This window comes from Stereum hirsutum (genome assembly GCF_000264905.1).
Source record: "Stereum hirsutum FP-91666 SS1 unplaced genomic scaffold STEHIscaffold_1, whole genome shotgun sequence".
NCBI lineage: Eukaryota > Fungi > Basidiomycota > Agaricomycetes > Russulales > Stereaceae > Stereum > Stereum hirsutum.
Window position 1 is genome coordinate 2,199,733 of NW_006763131.1, and position 13,796 is coordinate 2,213,528.

General features: G+C 51.7%; 3 protein-coding genes across 3 annotated transcripts; 2 read left to right on the top strand and 1 right to left on the bottom strand.

The window, feature by feature from the left end:
- Positions 1 to 242: 242 nt before the first annotated feature.
- STEHIDRAFT_136305 (uncharacterized protein) lies at positions 243 to 5,974 on the top strand. Its single transcript, XM_007298779.1, has 17 exons — positions 243 to 648; positions 705 to 726; positions 781 to 883; positions 938 to 1,134; positions 1,199 to 1,568; positions 1,630 to 2,086; positions 2,138 to 2,668; positions 2,726 to 2,750; positions 2,815 to 2,855; positions 2,908 to 2,966; positions 3,026 to 3,376; positions 3,439 to 3,985; positions 4,040 to 4,552; positions 4,608 to 4,675; positions 4,731 to 5,210; positions 5,281 to 5,519; positions 5,589 to 5,974. Exons 1-17 carry the CDS (start codon positions 289 to 291, stop codon positions 5,645 to 5,647), a joined length of 4,422 nt encoding a protein of 1,473 aa, XP_007298841.1. The 5' UTR covers positions 243 to 288; the 3' UTR covers positions 5,648 to 5,974.
- A 221-nt stretch (positions 5,975 to 6,195) lies between these two features.
- STEHIDRAFT_106931 (uncharacterized protein) lies at positions 6,196 to 10,165 on the bottom strand (the record flags this gene model as incomplete). The annotated part of the gene is made up of 10 exons (XM_007298780.1): positions 6,196 to 6,387; positions 6,455 to 8,108; positions 8,167 to 8,344; positions 8,403 to 8,656; positions 8,791 to 8,815; positions 8,867 to 8,998; positions 9,052 to 9,392; positions 9,457 to 9,661; positions 9,728 to 9,956; positions 10,043 to 10,165. 10 exons carry the CDS (start codon positions 10,163 to 10,165, stop codon positions 6,196 to 6,198), a joined length of 3,333 nt encoding a protein of 1,110 aa, XP_007298842.1.
- Positions 10,166 to 10,434: 269 nt separating this feature from the next.
- On the top strand, positions 10,435 to 12,706 carry STEHIDRAFT_19534 (Adaptor protein complex AP-3 delta subunit; the record flags this gene model as incomplete). The annotated part of the gene is made up of 9 exons (XM_007297855.1): positions 10,435 to 10,590; positions 10,648 to 10,809; positions 10,861 to 11,095; positions 11,149 to 11,288; positions 11,342 to 11,555; positions 11,611 to 11,756; positions 11,819 to 12,282; positions 12,348 to 12,588; positions 12,653 to 12,706. Coding segments are annotated over 9 exons (1,812 nt in total), but the record flags the coding sequence as incomplete, so codon positions are not given.
- Between the last annotated feature and the right edge of the window lie 1,090 nt (positions 12,707 to 13,796).

Sequence of the window (13,796 nt, forward strand, 5' to 3'; positions counted from 1 at the left end):
TAAAGGGAGTGATTCAGCTGTTTCTAGACGAATGAAAACGCCGATGATACGCAAGAGCGACTGTCGGCGTTTGGACCCACCTGCCCCGCGTGGGTATAAACTTCTTGCTCCAGCCTTCCTTGGCCCTTACAAAGCACTATTCTGACTCAACATTTGCGGTTTCGGAAGCCACAAATAGTACGGAAGATGCATCGTGCGGTATAAAACCCAGAGACCAGCCCGATATGCGATCCTGTTCGCCCCACCGCGCTCCGTGTCCGTCTTTTGTTCTCTGTCGGCCTTTCGCAGATGAGCAACACCCCGACACTGAACTCGAATATGCCGGACGGTATTCCCGAGGAGGACAGGTACCACCATGTCGACGTCGTCGAGGCCGAGGAACGCTTCAACGAACTCTCACGCCAACTGTCTCGTCAATTGTCTCTCCAGTCCCAAAGAACACGTGCGGAACCGGAAGGTGACTTGAAGAAGGAGAAGGATCTCGAAAAAGGCTCCAGTACCGATGATGAGCAAGAATCTCGCTTTGACCTTCGGGAATACCTCAGTTCTTCGAACGACGCGAACCAGGCTGCTGGAATAAAGCACAAGCATGTTGGTGTGACCTGGGAGGATCTTCAGGTCGAGGTTGCGGGAGGTGTCGGTCATAAGGTATGGATTCCCGTGTCTGAGGCGTGTGCGTGGCACTGAGGCGATCGCATTCACAGTTCTACATTCGGACCTTCGATGGTAAGTCTTGTTCGGGAAGTCCGTTCGGGCGTTAAACCTGACTTGCGTTTTCAGTCGCCGTTATTCAGAGCATTGGGACTTTATTCATGTGGATCTGGAGCATAATTTCGAAACTTCTTCCTCGCAAGAACCTGGTTACTACTCCGATTCTTCATAAGTGTGTTTGTTCTGTGGTCGTGCGGGTGGTGCCACACTAATCACGCCACATTAGGTCTTCTGGTGTTTTGAAGCCCGGAGAAATGTGCCTCGTGCTCGGATGCCCTGGCTCAGGCTGTTCCACGTTCTTGAAGACCATTGCTAACGAGCGCGAGGAATACGCCGTCGTGAATGGAGAAGTTCGGTATGCCGGAATTGACGCCCGCGAAATGGCCAAACTTTACAAGGGTGAGGTAGTCTACAACGATGAAGGTATGTGGGCACTACACAGCTGCTTCTTGAGGCTCATAGATGCTGACCGACCGGCCTGTTGCAGACGATATCCACATCGCTACACTCACTGTTGCACAAACCCTCGCATTCGCACTTTCGACCAAGACTCCCGGCCCCAGTGGACGTATTCCTGGCGTCTCACGGAAGGAGTTTGACGCCCAGGTCCAGGATATGCTACTCAAGATGCTCAATATCTCTCATACGGCCCAGACGCTCGTTGGTGACGAGTTTGTTCGTGGTGTTTCGGGCGGAGAGCGCAAGCGTGTCAGTATTGCTGAGATGATGGCCACTCGTGCACGCGTGCAGTGTTGGGATAACTCTACGAGAGGTTTGGATGCCTCGACGGCTTTGGACTACGTTAAGAGCTTGCGTGTCATGACTGATGTGCTCGGTCAGACTACCTTCGTTACTTTGTGAGTGTTCCATTACTTGAGCATATTCCATTGTCCGCTAGTCCTGACTTGAATTTTCCAGGTATCAAGCCGGCGAAGGTATCTACAATCTTTTCGATAAGGTCCTCGTCATGGACAATGGCCGTCAGATCTTCTATGGTCCCCCATCGGAGGCTCGCGCCTACTTCGAAGGCCTTGGCTTCAAGTCTCTTCCCCGTCAGAGCACTCCCGATTATCTCACCGGCTGTACCGATCCCAACGAACGCCAGTACGCCCCCGGCCGCTCCGCCAACGATGTGCCCTCGTCGCCCGAAGCTCTCGAAACAGCTTTCGCCTACTCCAAATACTCCGACGACCTTAATGATTCCCTCAAGAAGTACAAGATCGCGATGGAGACCGAGAAGGCTGACCAAGAGGCTTTCAGACAGGCGGTCATTTCTGACAAGAAGAAGGGGGTCAGCAAGAAGAGCCCTTACACTCTTGGCTATACCGGTCAGGTCATGGCTTTGGCTAAGCGTCAGTTTCAGATGAAGCTCCAGGTTCGTGATACATCTAATGGTCGACGAATGCGCTCATTGACTCTCCAATAGGATAAGTTCCAGCTGTTCACGAGCTTCACCCTCAGTATTGGTCTCGCCATCGTCCTCGGCGCCGCATACTTTGACCAACAACCCACTGCGGCCGGTGCCTTCACACGTGGATCCGTCATTTTTATCACCATGCTCGTCTCTTGTCTCGACGCTTTCGGAGAGCTCGCCGTTCAAGTCCAAGGTCGCCCCATTCTCCAAAAACAGACTAGCTACAGCCTCTTCCGTCCGTCCGCAATCGCTCTCGCGAACACCCTCGCCGACCTGCCGTTCTCTGCTGTGCGCCTTTTCCTCTACGACATGATTGTCTATTTCATGGCCAACCTCGATCGCAACGGAGGCGCGTTCTGGACGTTCCACTTGGTCTGTTACTTCGCCTTCCTGGCAATTCAAGGCTTCTTCCGCACCTTCGGTTTGTTCTGCGCCAATTACGACTCGGCGTTCAGGCTGTCGTCGTTCTTCGTGCCGAACTTGGTCATGTACGTCGGATACATGATTCCAGTCGACGACATGAAGAGATGGCTGTTCTGGATCGTGAGTAGATCTTTGTTCTATTCGGGCTTTGTTCTAGTCGCTGATACTTTCTTCCAGTACTACCTCGATCCTATGGCTTATGGTATGCTGTGATGAACCCCAAATGTTGTGCCTCATTGGCTAACTTCGTTCTCCATTTCCTCTAGCGTACGGTTCGCTCATGGGTAATGAGTTCGGTCGTGTAGACGTGAGTACATCGCGTGTCGTCTTTTACAATGAAGCTTATAGTCTATCGACAGTTCACATGCGACGGTTCATATGTCACTCCTCGCAACGTTGGCGACATCACTAAGTACCCGTAAGCATAGTCACCTCGTTCGAGCTTTGAATCGCGACTGACTGCAAGGGTCAAATTAGGACGACCATCGGTCCCAACCAAGCTTGCACCCTGTTCGGTTCAAGCGCCGGTGAGCAGACCTTGCCCGGGCGCACATACCTCGACGCCGGCTACGATATCAACGTCGCGGACGTATGGCGTCGTAACTTCATCGTCCTCTGCGGGTGGATCCTCTTCTTCCAGTTCACGCAAATTATCGCACTCGATTTCTTCCCTCATGCGAAGGGCGGTGGATCTTTCCGTTTATTCGCAAAGGAGGACAATGAAACCAAGGCCCTCAACAAAGCTCTTCAGGAGAAGAAGGCTAAACGTGCTCAGCTCAATGAGAGCGAGAAGGCCGCCGCTATGGAGAACACCGACAAGCGTGATGCGTGCGTACTCTTCTCCCTCGGTTTCGTATTCGTTCTCACTCGCATTCTTGTCGCTTCCTTAGCTCATCATTCGCCGATCGCAAGACCTTCACCTGGGAGGGCTTGAATTATCATGTCCCCGTTCCCGGTGGCACTAAGCAGCTCCTGACCGACGTCTACGGCTATGTCAAGCCCGGTACACTCACCGCTCTTATGGGTGCATCCGGTGCCGGTAAGACCACCTGTCTCGACGTCCTCGCTCAGCGCAAGAACATCGGTGTCATCACCGGCGATATCCTCGTCGACGGTCGTCCTCTCAACTCTGACTTCGCGCGCGGCACGGCATACGCCGAACAGATGGACGTGCATGAGGGCACGGCGACGATCCGTGAGGCGATGAGGTTCTCAGCGTACTTGCGTCAACCGGCCGAGATTTCAAAGGAAGAGAAGGATGCCTACGTCGAGGAAATGATCGAGCTCCTTGAGTTGCAGGACTTGGCCGACGCAATTGTCGATGGATTGGGCGTCGAGGCGAGGAAGCGTCTCACGATTGGAGTCGAACTCGCCAGCAAGCCCGAGCTACTTCTATTCTTGGACGAGCCGACTTCAGGATTAGATGCTCAGAGTGCGGTATGTCTTTCAGCTGTTGCAACTTCCTGCCTATTCTAAGTGCTTGTTCTTCAGTGGAATCTGGTTCGTTTCCTGAGGAAGCTCGCCTCGCAAGGCCAGGCCATCCTTTGCACCATCCACCAACCTTCCTCTCTCCTCTTCGAGTCCTTCGACCGTCTCCTCCTTCTCGAACGCGGTGGCCGGACCGTCTACTTTGGCGACATCGGAGCTGACTCCCAAGTCCTGCGTGACTACTTCGCCGCTCACGGTGCAGAGTGCCCCGGCAACGTTAACCCCGCTGAGTTCATGCTCGATGCTATCGGTGCTGGCCTGCAGCCGATGATTGGAGATCGCGACTGGAACGATGTGTGGCGGGACTCGGAGGAGTACAGACGGATAAGGGCGGATATCGACTCTGTGAAAGCAGCGGGTCTGGCGAAGCCGGTGTCGGACGACACCAAAACCTCCACCTATGCTACCTCCTTCTGGTACCAGCTCGGTGTCGTTACGAAACGGAACAACGTCGCGCTTTGGAGAAGCCCTGATTACCAATTCACTCGTCTTTTCGTACACATCTTCATTTCCCTAGTGAGTACACTCTTCGTTTCCAAAGGGCAGAGCGGAGAACTGATGGTTTCAATAGTTCGTCAGTTTACCTTTCCTGCAACTTGGCAACGGTGTGAGGGATCTCCAGTACCGAACCTTCTCCATGTGAGTCACCTATCTATTGTTGTAATCTGTTCGGTCGCTGATGCCCTCTCGTCAGTTTCTGGGCCACTATCCTCCCCGCTATTCTCATGAACCAGATTGAGCCGAAGTTCCTGATGAACAGGCGTGTGTTCATACGTGAATCATCCAGTCGTATCTACTCGCCCGAAGTCTTCGCCGTCGCCCAGCTCTTGGGCGAAATCCCTTACTCGACTCTGTGCGCCATCATTTACTGGGTCCTGATGGTCTACCCGCAAGGATTTGGCCAAGGCTCTGCCGGCCAGAACGGTGTCGGATTCCAGCTGCTTGTCATCCTTTTCACCGAATTCTTCGGTGTCAGCTTGGGTCAACTCATCGCATCCATCACGCCATCCGTCCAGGTCGCCGTCCTGTTCAACCCGCCCATCATGATCATCCTTTCTCAGTTCTGTGGTGTCACGATCCCGTATCCCAGTTTGGCTCACTTCTGGAAGTCGTGGTTGTACGAACTGAACCCGTTCACTCGTTTGCTGAGTGCGATGCTATCGACTGAACTTCAGTACGTCACCACTCACTATTTGTTCATATACGCTTTGGATTTCGAGCACTGACGGGGCTTTTTCTTATAGCGGACTGGAAATTGTGTGCAAGTCGGACGAGTTCGTCCAGTTCGACCCGCCCTCGGGTCAGACGTGTCAGGACTGGGCCAGTGACTTCGTCGACGCCGTCGGTGGGTACCTCAACAATCCCAACGCCACGGCGGCTTGCCAGTACTGTCAGTACAAAGTCGGCGACGAGTTCTTCGAGCCACTGAACATATCGTACGGATACCGCTGGCGAGATGCGTTCATCATTCTCGCGTTCTTTGGTGAGTCTCGACCTCTCCCTCGTGGACCGACTCACCGTTGCTGACTACGTTTTGTATGTGCTGGTGTAGGCTTCAACTTCCTAGTCACGATTGTCGCTTCTCGTTTCCTCCGCTACGCCAAGCGGTAAAAACATTTTCGTGCGACGTCGGTCGTCGTTTCTTCACTCTTCTCTGCTACGGGTTACTCGCATGATCTGTAACCTACCCCTTCACTACGACAGTCCTACTACCCACGATCTCATGCTCCAAATTCTCATCTTTCACGATAACGCCGGAAGCAGACTCATTCCCCTTATTCATGCTGTTTGTCCCCGATCATCCACGCTATCTCATCACGCATCTGCACGCCATACAACACTGCATTTATTGCCCCTTTCCTCATTTCATACCATATCTTTCAGATTTCACCATTTAGGTATTATTTTTCCCCTTTTCTTCCTGGCACTAACAAGTATAATATACCGACACTAGAACGAGTAGAGAAATGAGTTCAAGAGGTTGAATATATTGTGTTCGCGATGATTTCGACAACTTGACGCGGACGGGCAGCGGGATGTAACTAATACTTGAGCACTGGGCAAGACTTCGTATGTTGCGGTGATGTTTAGGACGACGTCGGCGCAGCAAGTCGTCCGATTAATTCGTTCAGCAATATCTAGCAGGCAGATGTCGAGAACTAGTCGGTAATGTTTAGCACGGAAATATCGTGGAATTTGCTCACTACCCTGTCTTCTCCGACAACAGACGCAAAGTAATGCAATCTCTCTTGGGCAGACATGTTCAAGAAGTCGTCCATGGATACGTGCGACATTATCGCAGCGGCTGCGTAATGGTTCATTCCGTCCGCACCGGCTAGATCCTGCTGGGCCTGCACGCGGTTTCGTGTTTAGTTTCGCCGCCTGACTCCGTGTTGTGAGATTTGTCGATGGACTGACCTCGTTAACTTCTTCACCCAGCCAATCCCGACTCCCCCATACCGTCCCCGACCGCCTTTCTACCCGGTTCCCAAACAACCTCACAAATATTGCGGCTTCGAAGACCGAACGCGCGAACGCGAATACGATATCCGTGTTCTCTCTTTTCAGATCGCATGCGTCTGAGATCCCCAGGTCGCGTCGTAGTTTCTTGATTGCCTTGAGGACGGGCGGTGAAAACATGTTCGGGATCCCTACGTCGTCATCCGTGTGCTCGGCAACGTAGGCCCGCGACGTCGGGAACGATTCAAAGACAAGCAGAAGGTTTCGATAGCGCCAGGATAGCCCATCTAAGCACAATTTCAATGCATCGCATTGTGTGGGTAACGAAGTGAGTGGGAAATAGAGCACTGCTGAGTCGGCGTCAAGGATAAGGTCTACGCCACTGAGGGTATCGCGCTCGACGAGATCTACGCAGCATGACTGGGAGCAGAGGTGCATGACGAGGGCGCGTTTCTGGATGAGGTCTAGCGAGGCAAGGTAACGATGGATGGTAGTGGGTTGGGGTGAGGCTGCAGGCATGACGAGAGTATTTTTGTCGACGACTTCTTGAGGGATGATGTGGCGTTTCTGAGGCGGCTTTGAAGACTTTCCAACCACGAATGCGTCTTCTTCTGGTACATCTTCTGGCGTCTCTTCGACGGGTAGAGCGTGGCCGCGAGCAAGTATGAAATCCGTCAGAGATTGGCGCACGAAGACGTGCTCAGAGGCAGGAGGCGGTGGGAGCAGAGGATTAAGATGGGCAATAGCAACTTCGATGGAGCAAGAAGATAGCATGTTTTGGTCCGGAGGATAAACAGACGAATCGCTAGTTTCCGGTATGGAGCTACCAGGCAGAGGCGACGAGAAGGGAAAGTAAGGTACATCTTGTGGTGGATGTGACCGAGGATGGGGATGAGAAGGTATCTGCGATAATTGTGTCGAGTCCAGTGAGAGTGGCCTGAAAGTCTCTGGTAAGACGTCAAAATTTTGGTCGTCCATTGGCCATGAGTAGGTACCAATGTCTTCAGCCATCTGCATTTCGTCAGGCGTAAGATGCGGAGTGTATGTGTGCAGGTTACGGTACCCGTCCGCATCAGGGAAGTCTTTAGGGCAGTTCGGTATCTGATTGATATTGTCCGTTACTGGGACATCTGCTGGAGTAGGTAGAAACAGAGGGGGGCGAGTCTCGGGGCCGTGGTAGCGAGCATCTGGAGATTTAGAAGCCAGGTGATCCTCAGCACTAGAGTTCGCATTGTCCCATCCAGTGGGTACAATATGCGTATATAGAGCATCTTGATCCTCGTCAGAGTAGATATCGTCCTCGAGTAGAGGCTGGTCGCAATGAAGTTGCCGAAGTCGCCGTCGTTCATCTCTAGTGAGTATTCTCTCAGAAGTATCCCAGCTCCCTTCTAGAGACGGAAATGTGTGCAGAAGACCTTCTAGAGCAATCGACCGAGACTTGAGCAGGTCCAGCGAAGACAAAGGCCTAGGCGTCTCAAAGATGGAGACAACATTCTTCAGAAGCTCTTGAGACACTTCCTGTTCATGTTCATCAGGATCATCGTGGTGGGCTAGAGCCTCGATGTGAGACAGGTTGTCCAGAATGGGCGACTTCATTTTGTACTTAGTAACGCTGGCGTGGTAAAATGAGGAACATATCAAGATGGAGACGAAGCAACGTAAAGCCATACCTCCACGAAAGTTCGAGATTGAGCGCATTGAGTCTGTGCTTCTTGATGAAGCCGAACGGGCTCGCGCAATCCAGATTGGCGTGTGGTGGCAACTTGGAGGGAGCAAAGACGAGCTCGGCCATACTGCGAGGGACCGGTTTCCTAGCCTCTTCTATGGTCGGTGGAGGCAGATCTGGCACTGAATGGAACTGAGTTTTTGAAGAGTTAATTCTTGAAGGAAAAGCGTGGGGACCCACCGTCCATTAATCCATGTTTTTTGATGTCCGGCTGTTCGCGCAGAATCAGATCCAGCTCTGTCTCCCCGATACCACCATGAACTCTCTCAAGCATGACTTTGAAGTCATCGTCATCCGATGGCATATTTTGACTAGATGCTGCTGGGGTATCGAGGGTAGTAGGAGGTTGTCCAATTATTGAGGTCTGGACGTGATCGGGTGATGGACGAGCCGAGGACTTCGTGGTCGCGACGATAGTGGGCTTCGTATCTGCACTGATAACGGGATGCAAAAACGAAGCAAGGCTAATGAAAATTAAACCTTGCGTAAAGCAAAATTGCCAATGGTTCGTTTTTACCTCTGTCCAGCGCCTAAATCTGCTGGTCTCTTGGATGAACTTCCGACACACCGCGTTCTGGGAAATATAGTCGGCTCTAGAACAGGAGTGAATATATGCTATGAGCTAGAGCTGAATTCACACTCACCGAGCTCTGACATAAACAGGCGGGTAACAGAAAGGGGCTCCGGATCGGGAGAAGGCAGGAAGAGTTCGTCTATGTCACTTGTCCCATCTCCTAGCGATGGAGTTGAAGGCGAGGACACCTGACGGAATGTTTCTAACGCAACAGAATGAGTTGATAATACGCCACGATGTGAAGATGTTACGCACGCCACCCGTCAACGATGGCTAGGTGCTCAGCTTCCATATCCATATCTTCCTCCTTAATGTCAATGATTGGAAATATGCTTGACAGTTCTGCCAACTCTGATGTGAGTGTAGGATGCGCGATCTGAGCGGGCATTGACGTTGTTCCAGCCGCGACGTTTCTAGGGAATATCGGGGGAGTCATTTCACGCGGTAGGGATAGAATCCGATGGCTATCATGGTAGAGTGACTGTACTGCTGGAGAAAGTGTGGAATCGACAGGAGCGCAATTCATAAATGGATTGTTCTGGATAGATTTGCGCAGGATATCTAGCGTTTCCGCATCAACCTGGGATTGTATATCTCTGAAGAGTCATAAATCAGACTCGTTGTTACGCATATATCCTGTCCGAATTGAAAGCAACTCACAGGACTTCGTCCAGAACAATGGATGACAGATTGTATTCTTCACTTGTGAGTGCCAGTGGTTTTGCTAGGCTGACAGCATCTACTTGAGACCTTGGACGTGGGTCAGTGTTCGCAACTGCACCAAATTTGGGTGTCGACCTCATGGCCTTGAGAGTGATAATGGACGATCTAGGTTCAAACGCGGTGAATTCATCTCTCAGTTCAACTTTGAAGCGAGGCAATGGTAGTCAGTTGAACGGTCAAAAAGTAAGAAGTAAGTTATAGCGCATACATGCTGCATCGTCATCCCAACACGTTGATGTCTTTGGATGCCCCTTGAACTTTAGAGCGCTATGGATTTCCTCGAAGACTTCTCGAGGCTGGGTGAATTCTTCATCGATGTATTCGGTGGTATTGCCAGCGATCCCGTGACGGTCCCAGAGATCCTGGAGAGGTTCGGTAGGAGGGCGCAAAAACCCATGATCGGATATTGGAATTTTATTGAGTTCCTGTAGGAGTAACTGACAATATCGAGAGTTTAGTCGCAAGCACACTCGAATCTAGGCATGGACTCCGACCCGACGCCAAGAAAGAGTCGCATAAGTACCTGGACGACATGTCGATCCTGTGATTCTTTGTGATCAACACCTTCAGTCAGATGAGTTAGAACGTATTCGTCCAGGATGTTCGTGATGTGGTCTCGAAGTATCTGCTCGGAATGAGTGGACATGGTGGGAGTCGGGAAGCAAGGGGAAAGCTTCCGGGAAAGTTGTTCTTAGTCGCGGAACGCCGATGGCGCGGAAAGCGGACCGTCGCCGGCTAGGCCCTCGATGACGCCGATATGCTGAAATGCATGTTACTGTAAGCTGCTCACTGTCATCGACGTCGACGTCGACGGCGATCACGGTTCGTGTGCTCACTCACCGAGTCGCCCACTGCGAGGGTCCAATTGAAGCCCACAATAACACTCCTTGACTTTACGCTCTCTGGTGCTCTATCATGTGGGAGCGAACTCTTCAAGACCTTGTTCGCGGTCTGCGAGCGAACAAGCGAGACGAGGCCAAGTTCATCGCTCAAGCCGTCGACGAAATTAGGATGGAAGTCCGAAGCAAGGATATGGAGCTCAAGGCTGGAGCGGTGCTCAAATTGACTTACGTGCGTCGATCTCCTGCTCATGTTTCAACTATGTATTGACGCGTTCCCCACATCCAGCTACAAATGATGGGCTATGACATGAGCTGGGCCTCATTTCATGTCGTGGAGGTTATGTCGTCTCCGAAGTACCATTTGAAGAGCGTTGGGTATCTTGCGGCCACGCAGTCTTTCGGACAGGACACGGATGTGCTGATGCTCACAACCAATCTATTGAAGAAGGTAAGAATCTTCATTACCTTGTCTTCATGCCATGTTCATATATCAGTATAGGATCTAAGCTCCAATCCCGCAGACGTTGCTGTCACTCTAAACGGGCTCTCCCATATCGTTTCTGCGGACATTGGACGTGATCTTTGCCGAGACCTGGTCTCCATACTTAACCATTCTCGACCGCACATACGTAAACGCGCCATCATCGCTATGTACAAGGTCATGGTGAAATATCCGGAAGCTGTTCCCCTGGCTCTTCCTCGTATGAAGGAGAAGTTGGAAGATGAGGACTCTGGTGCGTGCACAAAGTTTGTGTGGCGAATGGGCCACAACTGACCAGCTTTATAGGCGTGGTCTCTACGACAGTCAACGTGCTCTGCGAGCTGGTCAGACGAGACCCTCAAGATTATTTATCCCTGGCACCGCAACTGTTTCTCCTTCTAACAACCTCATCTAACAACTGGATGCTCATAAAGATCATCAAGCTGGTGAGTTCTACCCGTGTAGATGTTACAGTCAGCTCTTGACCGTAAGCGAATAGTTTGGCTATCTTTCACCACACGAACCTCGCCTCGTTAAGAAGCTCCAGCCACCAATAACAGAGCTGATATCAACCACTGCGGCCATATCCCTCCTCTACGAATGCGTGCACACATGCATTGTGGGTGGCATGCTCCAGAGTGCATCCGGAGACAAGTTAGCGGAACTGTGTGTCACCAAACTGGCTGCTTTCTTGCAGGACCCAGATCAGAACCGTAGGTTTACTCCTAAAACATTACATATCAACTACTCACGCATCAATGCCCCTAGTCAAATATATCGCTTTACTTGCCTTCGTCAAAATTGTGCCATCGCACTCTTACCTTCTGGCCCAGTACCAGGATATGGTATTATCCAGCGTAAACGACCAAGATATCAGCATTCGTCTACGTGCTCTAGATCTTCTCTCCGCCATGGTATGCAAGTATCCTTCCCGAGGGTGATGTGTACAATCTAACAGACGCACTTGCCACCGTAGGTCAACCGTGAAAATCTCCAGTCAATAGTTCAACAACTGCTATCCCACCTAGTCCGTTCCGAATCCACTTCTATCCCTACGGCTTCGCAATCACTAGTCGACAACGCCGCCGGACAATCCTCCAAAGCACCGCTGAACCCTAGTCAATCACCCGCATACCGTCTCATTCTGTCCCAACGCATCCTCTCCATCTGCTCACAAGATACATATGACAACATCACAGATTTCCAATGGTATCTGTCGGTCCTTGTCGACCTCGCATATGTCGCGTCGGTCGATGTAGGTGCTCAGATCAGGGATCAGCTGGTCGATGTTGTGGGCCGGGTACGGGGCGTGCGGAGATGGGCCGTAGAGTTGATGATGAGGCTCTTGAGTGATGAAACATTCTTGCTGAATGCACATGAAGAGGGAAGCTGTTCTGAGGTGCTATGGGCTGCGGCATGGATATGCGGTGAGAACTGCGGGTGAGTTGTTTTTGATCGTCGGCGGATCCGAACTCACAATGTCTGGCATATTGGTAATTTTGCAGGGAACTCGCTGAACCACATAAGCTCTTGACCTATTTGCTACATACAAGCATATCAAACTTGACTGCAGATACCATCCAAGTATACTTGCAAGCTGCTATCAAGGTCTTCGGTTTCTGGGCTTCCGAGCTCGCCCAGAGATGGGACAACGATGACCTGCCAAAGGTCAAGGACGTCGTAGACATGATCGTCTCCCGTATGAGCGACTTCGCGTCCAGTCCTGACATCGAGGTTCAGGAAAGGGTAGGCTAGCATATCACGCAATCCCTTTGAAACATCTTTAACTCGAATGTTTTCTTTGTGTCAGGCTGCAAACGCTCTACAACTATTCGCCTTCGTTCGGGCAGACCTTGCGTCCTTCAAACCCAAGCCAGCAGGATCTGAGGAAGCCTCTACCTTCGCAGATCCAAGCCTCGAACCCGTCTTTCCGAAAAGTCTACTCCTTATCGGCCCCCTCTTCTCCGCCTACGACCTCAACCCTGTGGCAGCAGTAGCACAGCTCAGTGTTCCTGTACCGGAAGGCCTCGACTTGGACGCTTGGATTGTTCCACCACCGAAGGATCCTTTGGTAGAGGCTGCGACTAGCAATGGGGTTGACGATGAGGATCGCCCAACGAAGAAGAGTAAGGGTAAAGGCAAAGCAAAGGCGAAAAATGGGAGCGCGCTGAAGACAAAGGGGAAGAAAGGGGAGAATAGTCGGAGAGATGGGTTCACGCCGCCGGTGGAGCAGGTGCCAGAAACACCAGAGGAGAGGGCAGAGCGAGAACGAGTGCGTCTACATTCAACTCTCCTTCAAACCCAATGCGAACCGCATTTTGAATTGGTTATAATTGTCGTTTTCAGCAACGAGCCTTGCGGTTGGAAGCTCAGCGCGACGACCCATATTACATCAAAGACAGCGGACCGTCGTCCCTCGCCGACGACGTGGACTCAATACCAGTCGTCCACCTCGACGATCTCCCACCGATGACTATTTCCGAAGGTATGCATTTACCTCTGATTGATCTCCTTCCCAGGCCATGTACTCAACGACATCTACTTGTAACGTGCAAAAATAGCCCCAGAGCGACCCCCAGCTCCCTCGATGCCCTCTCTCCTCCGGGCAGCAGCTACGACAATCTCCACTGAACCCTTTGTCATCGATCGGGAAGGTGAAATGCCCAAAGGTGCCATTAGTCCCGCCTTATCCCAGCCCACGCCAGGCTCTCAGAGACACTCCAGAGCGCATAGTCCTGCGTTGAACGGCAACGGTAGCACTACACTCCCACCGACATTCGCCCCCTATATTTTGGAGGACGAGATCCCAAGGAGTGGAACGCCGGAACCTATCAAGGTGGTCCGCGCCAAGAAGAAGGGAACCGGGACGGGGAAGAAGACTAAGAAGAAGAATACGTCGACCCCGATGGCGGTAGCTGAGGGAAGTGAGCAGCCATCTGGGTAGTGTGTTTGTT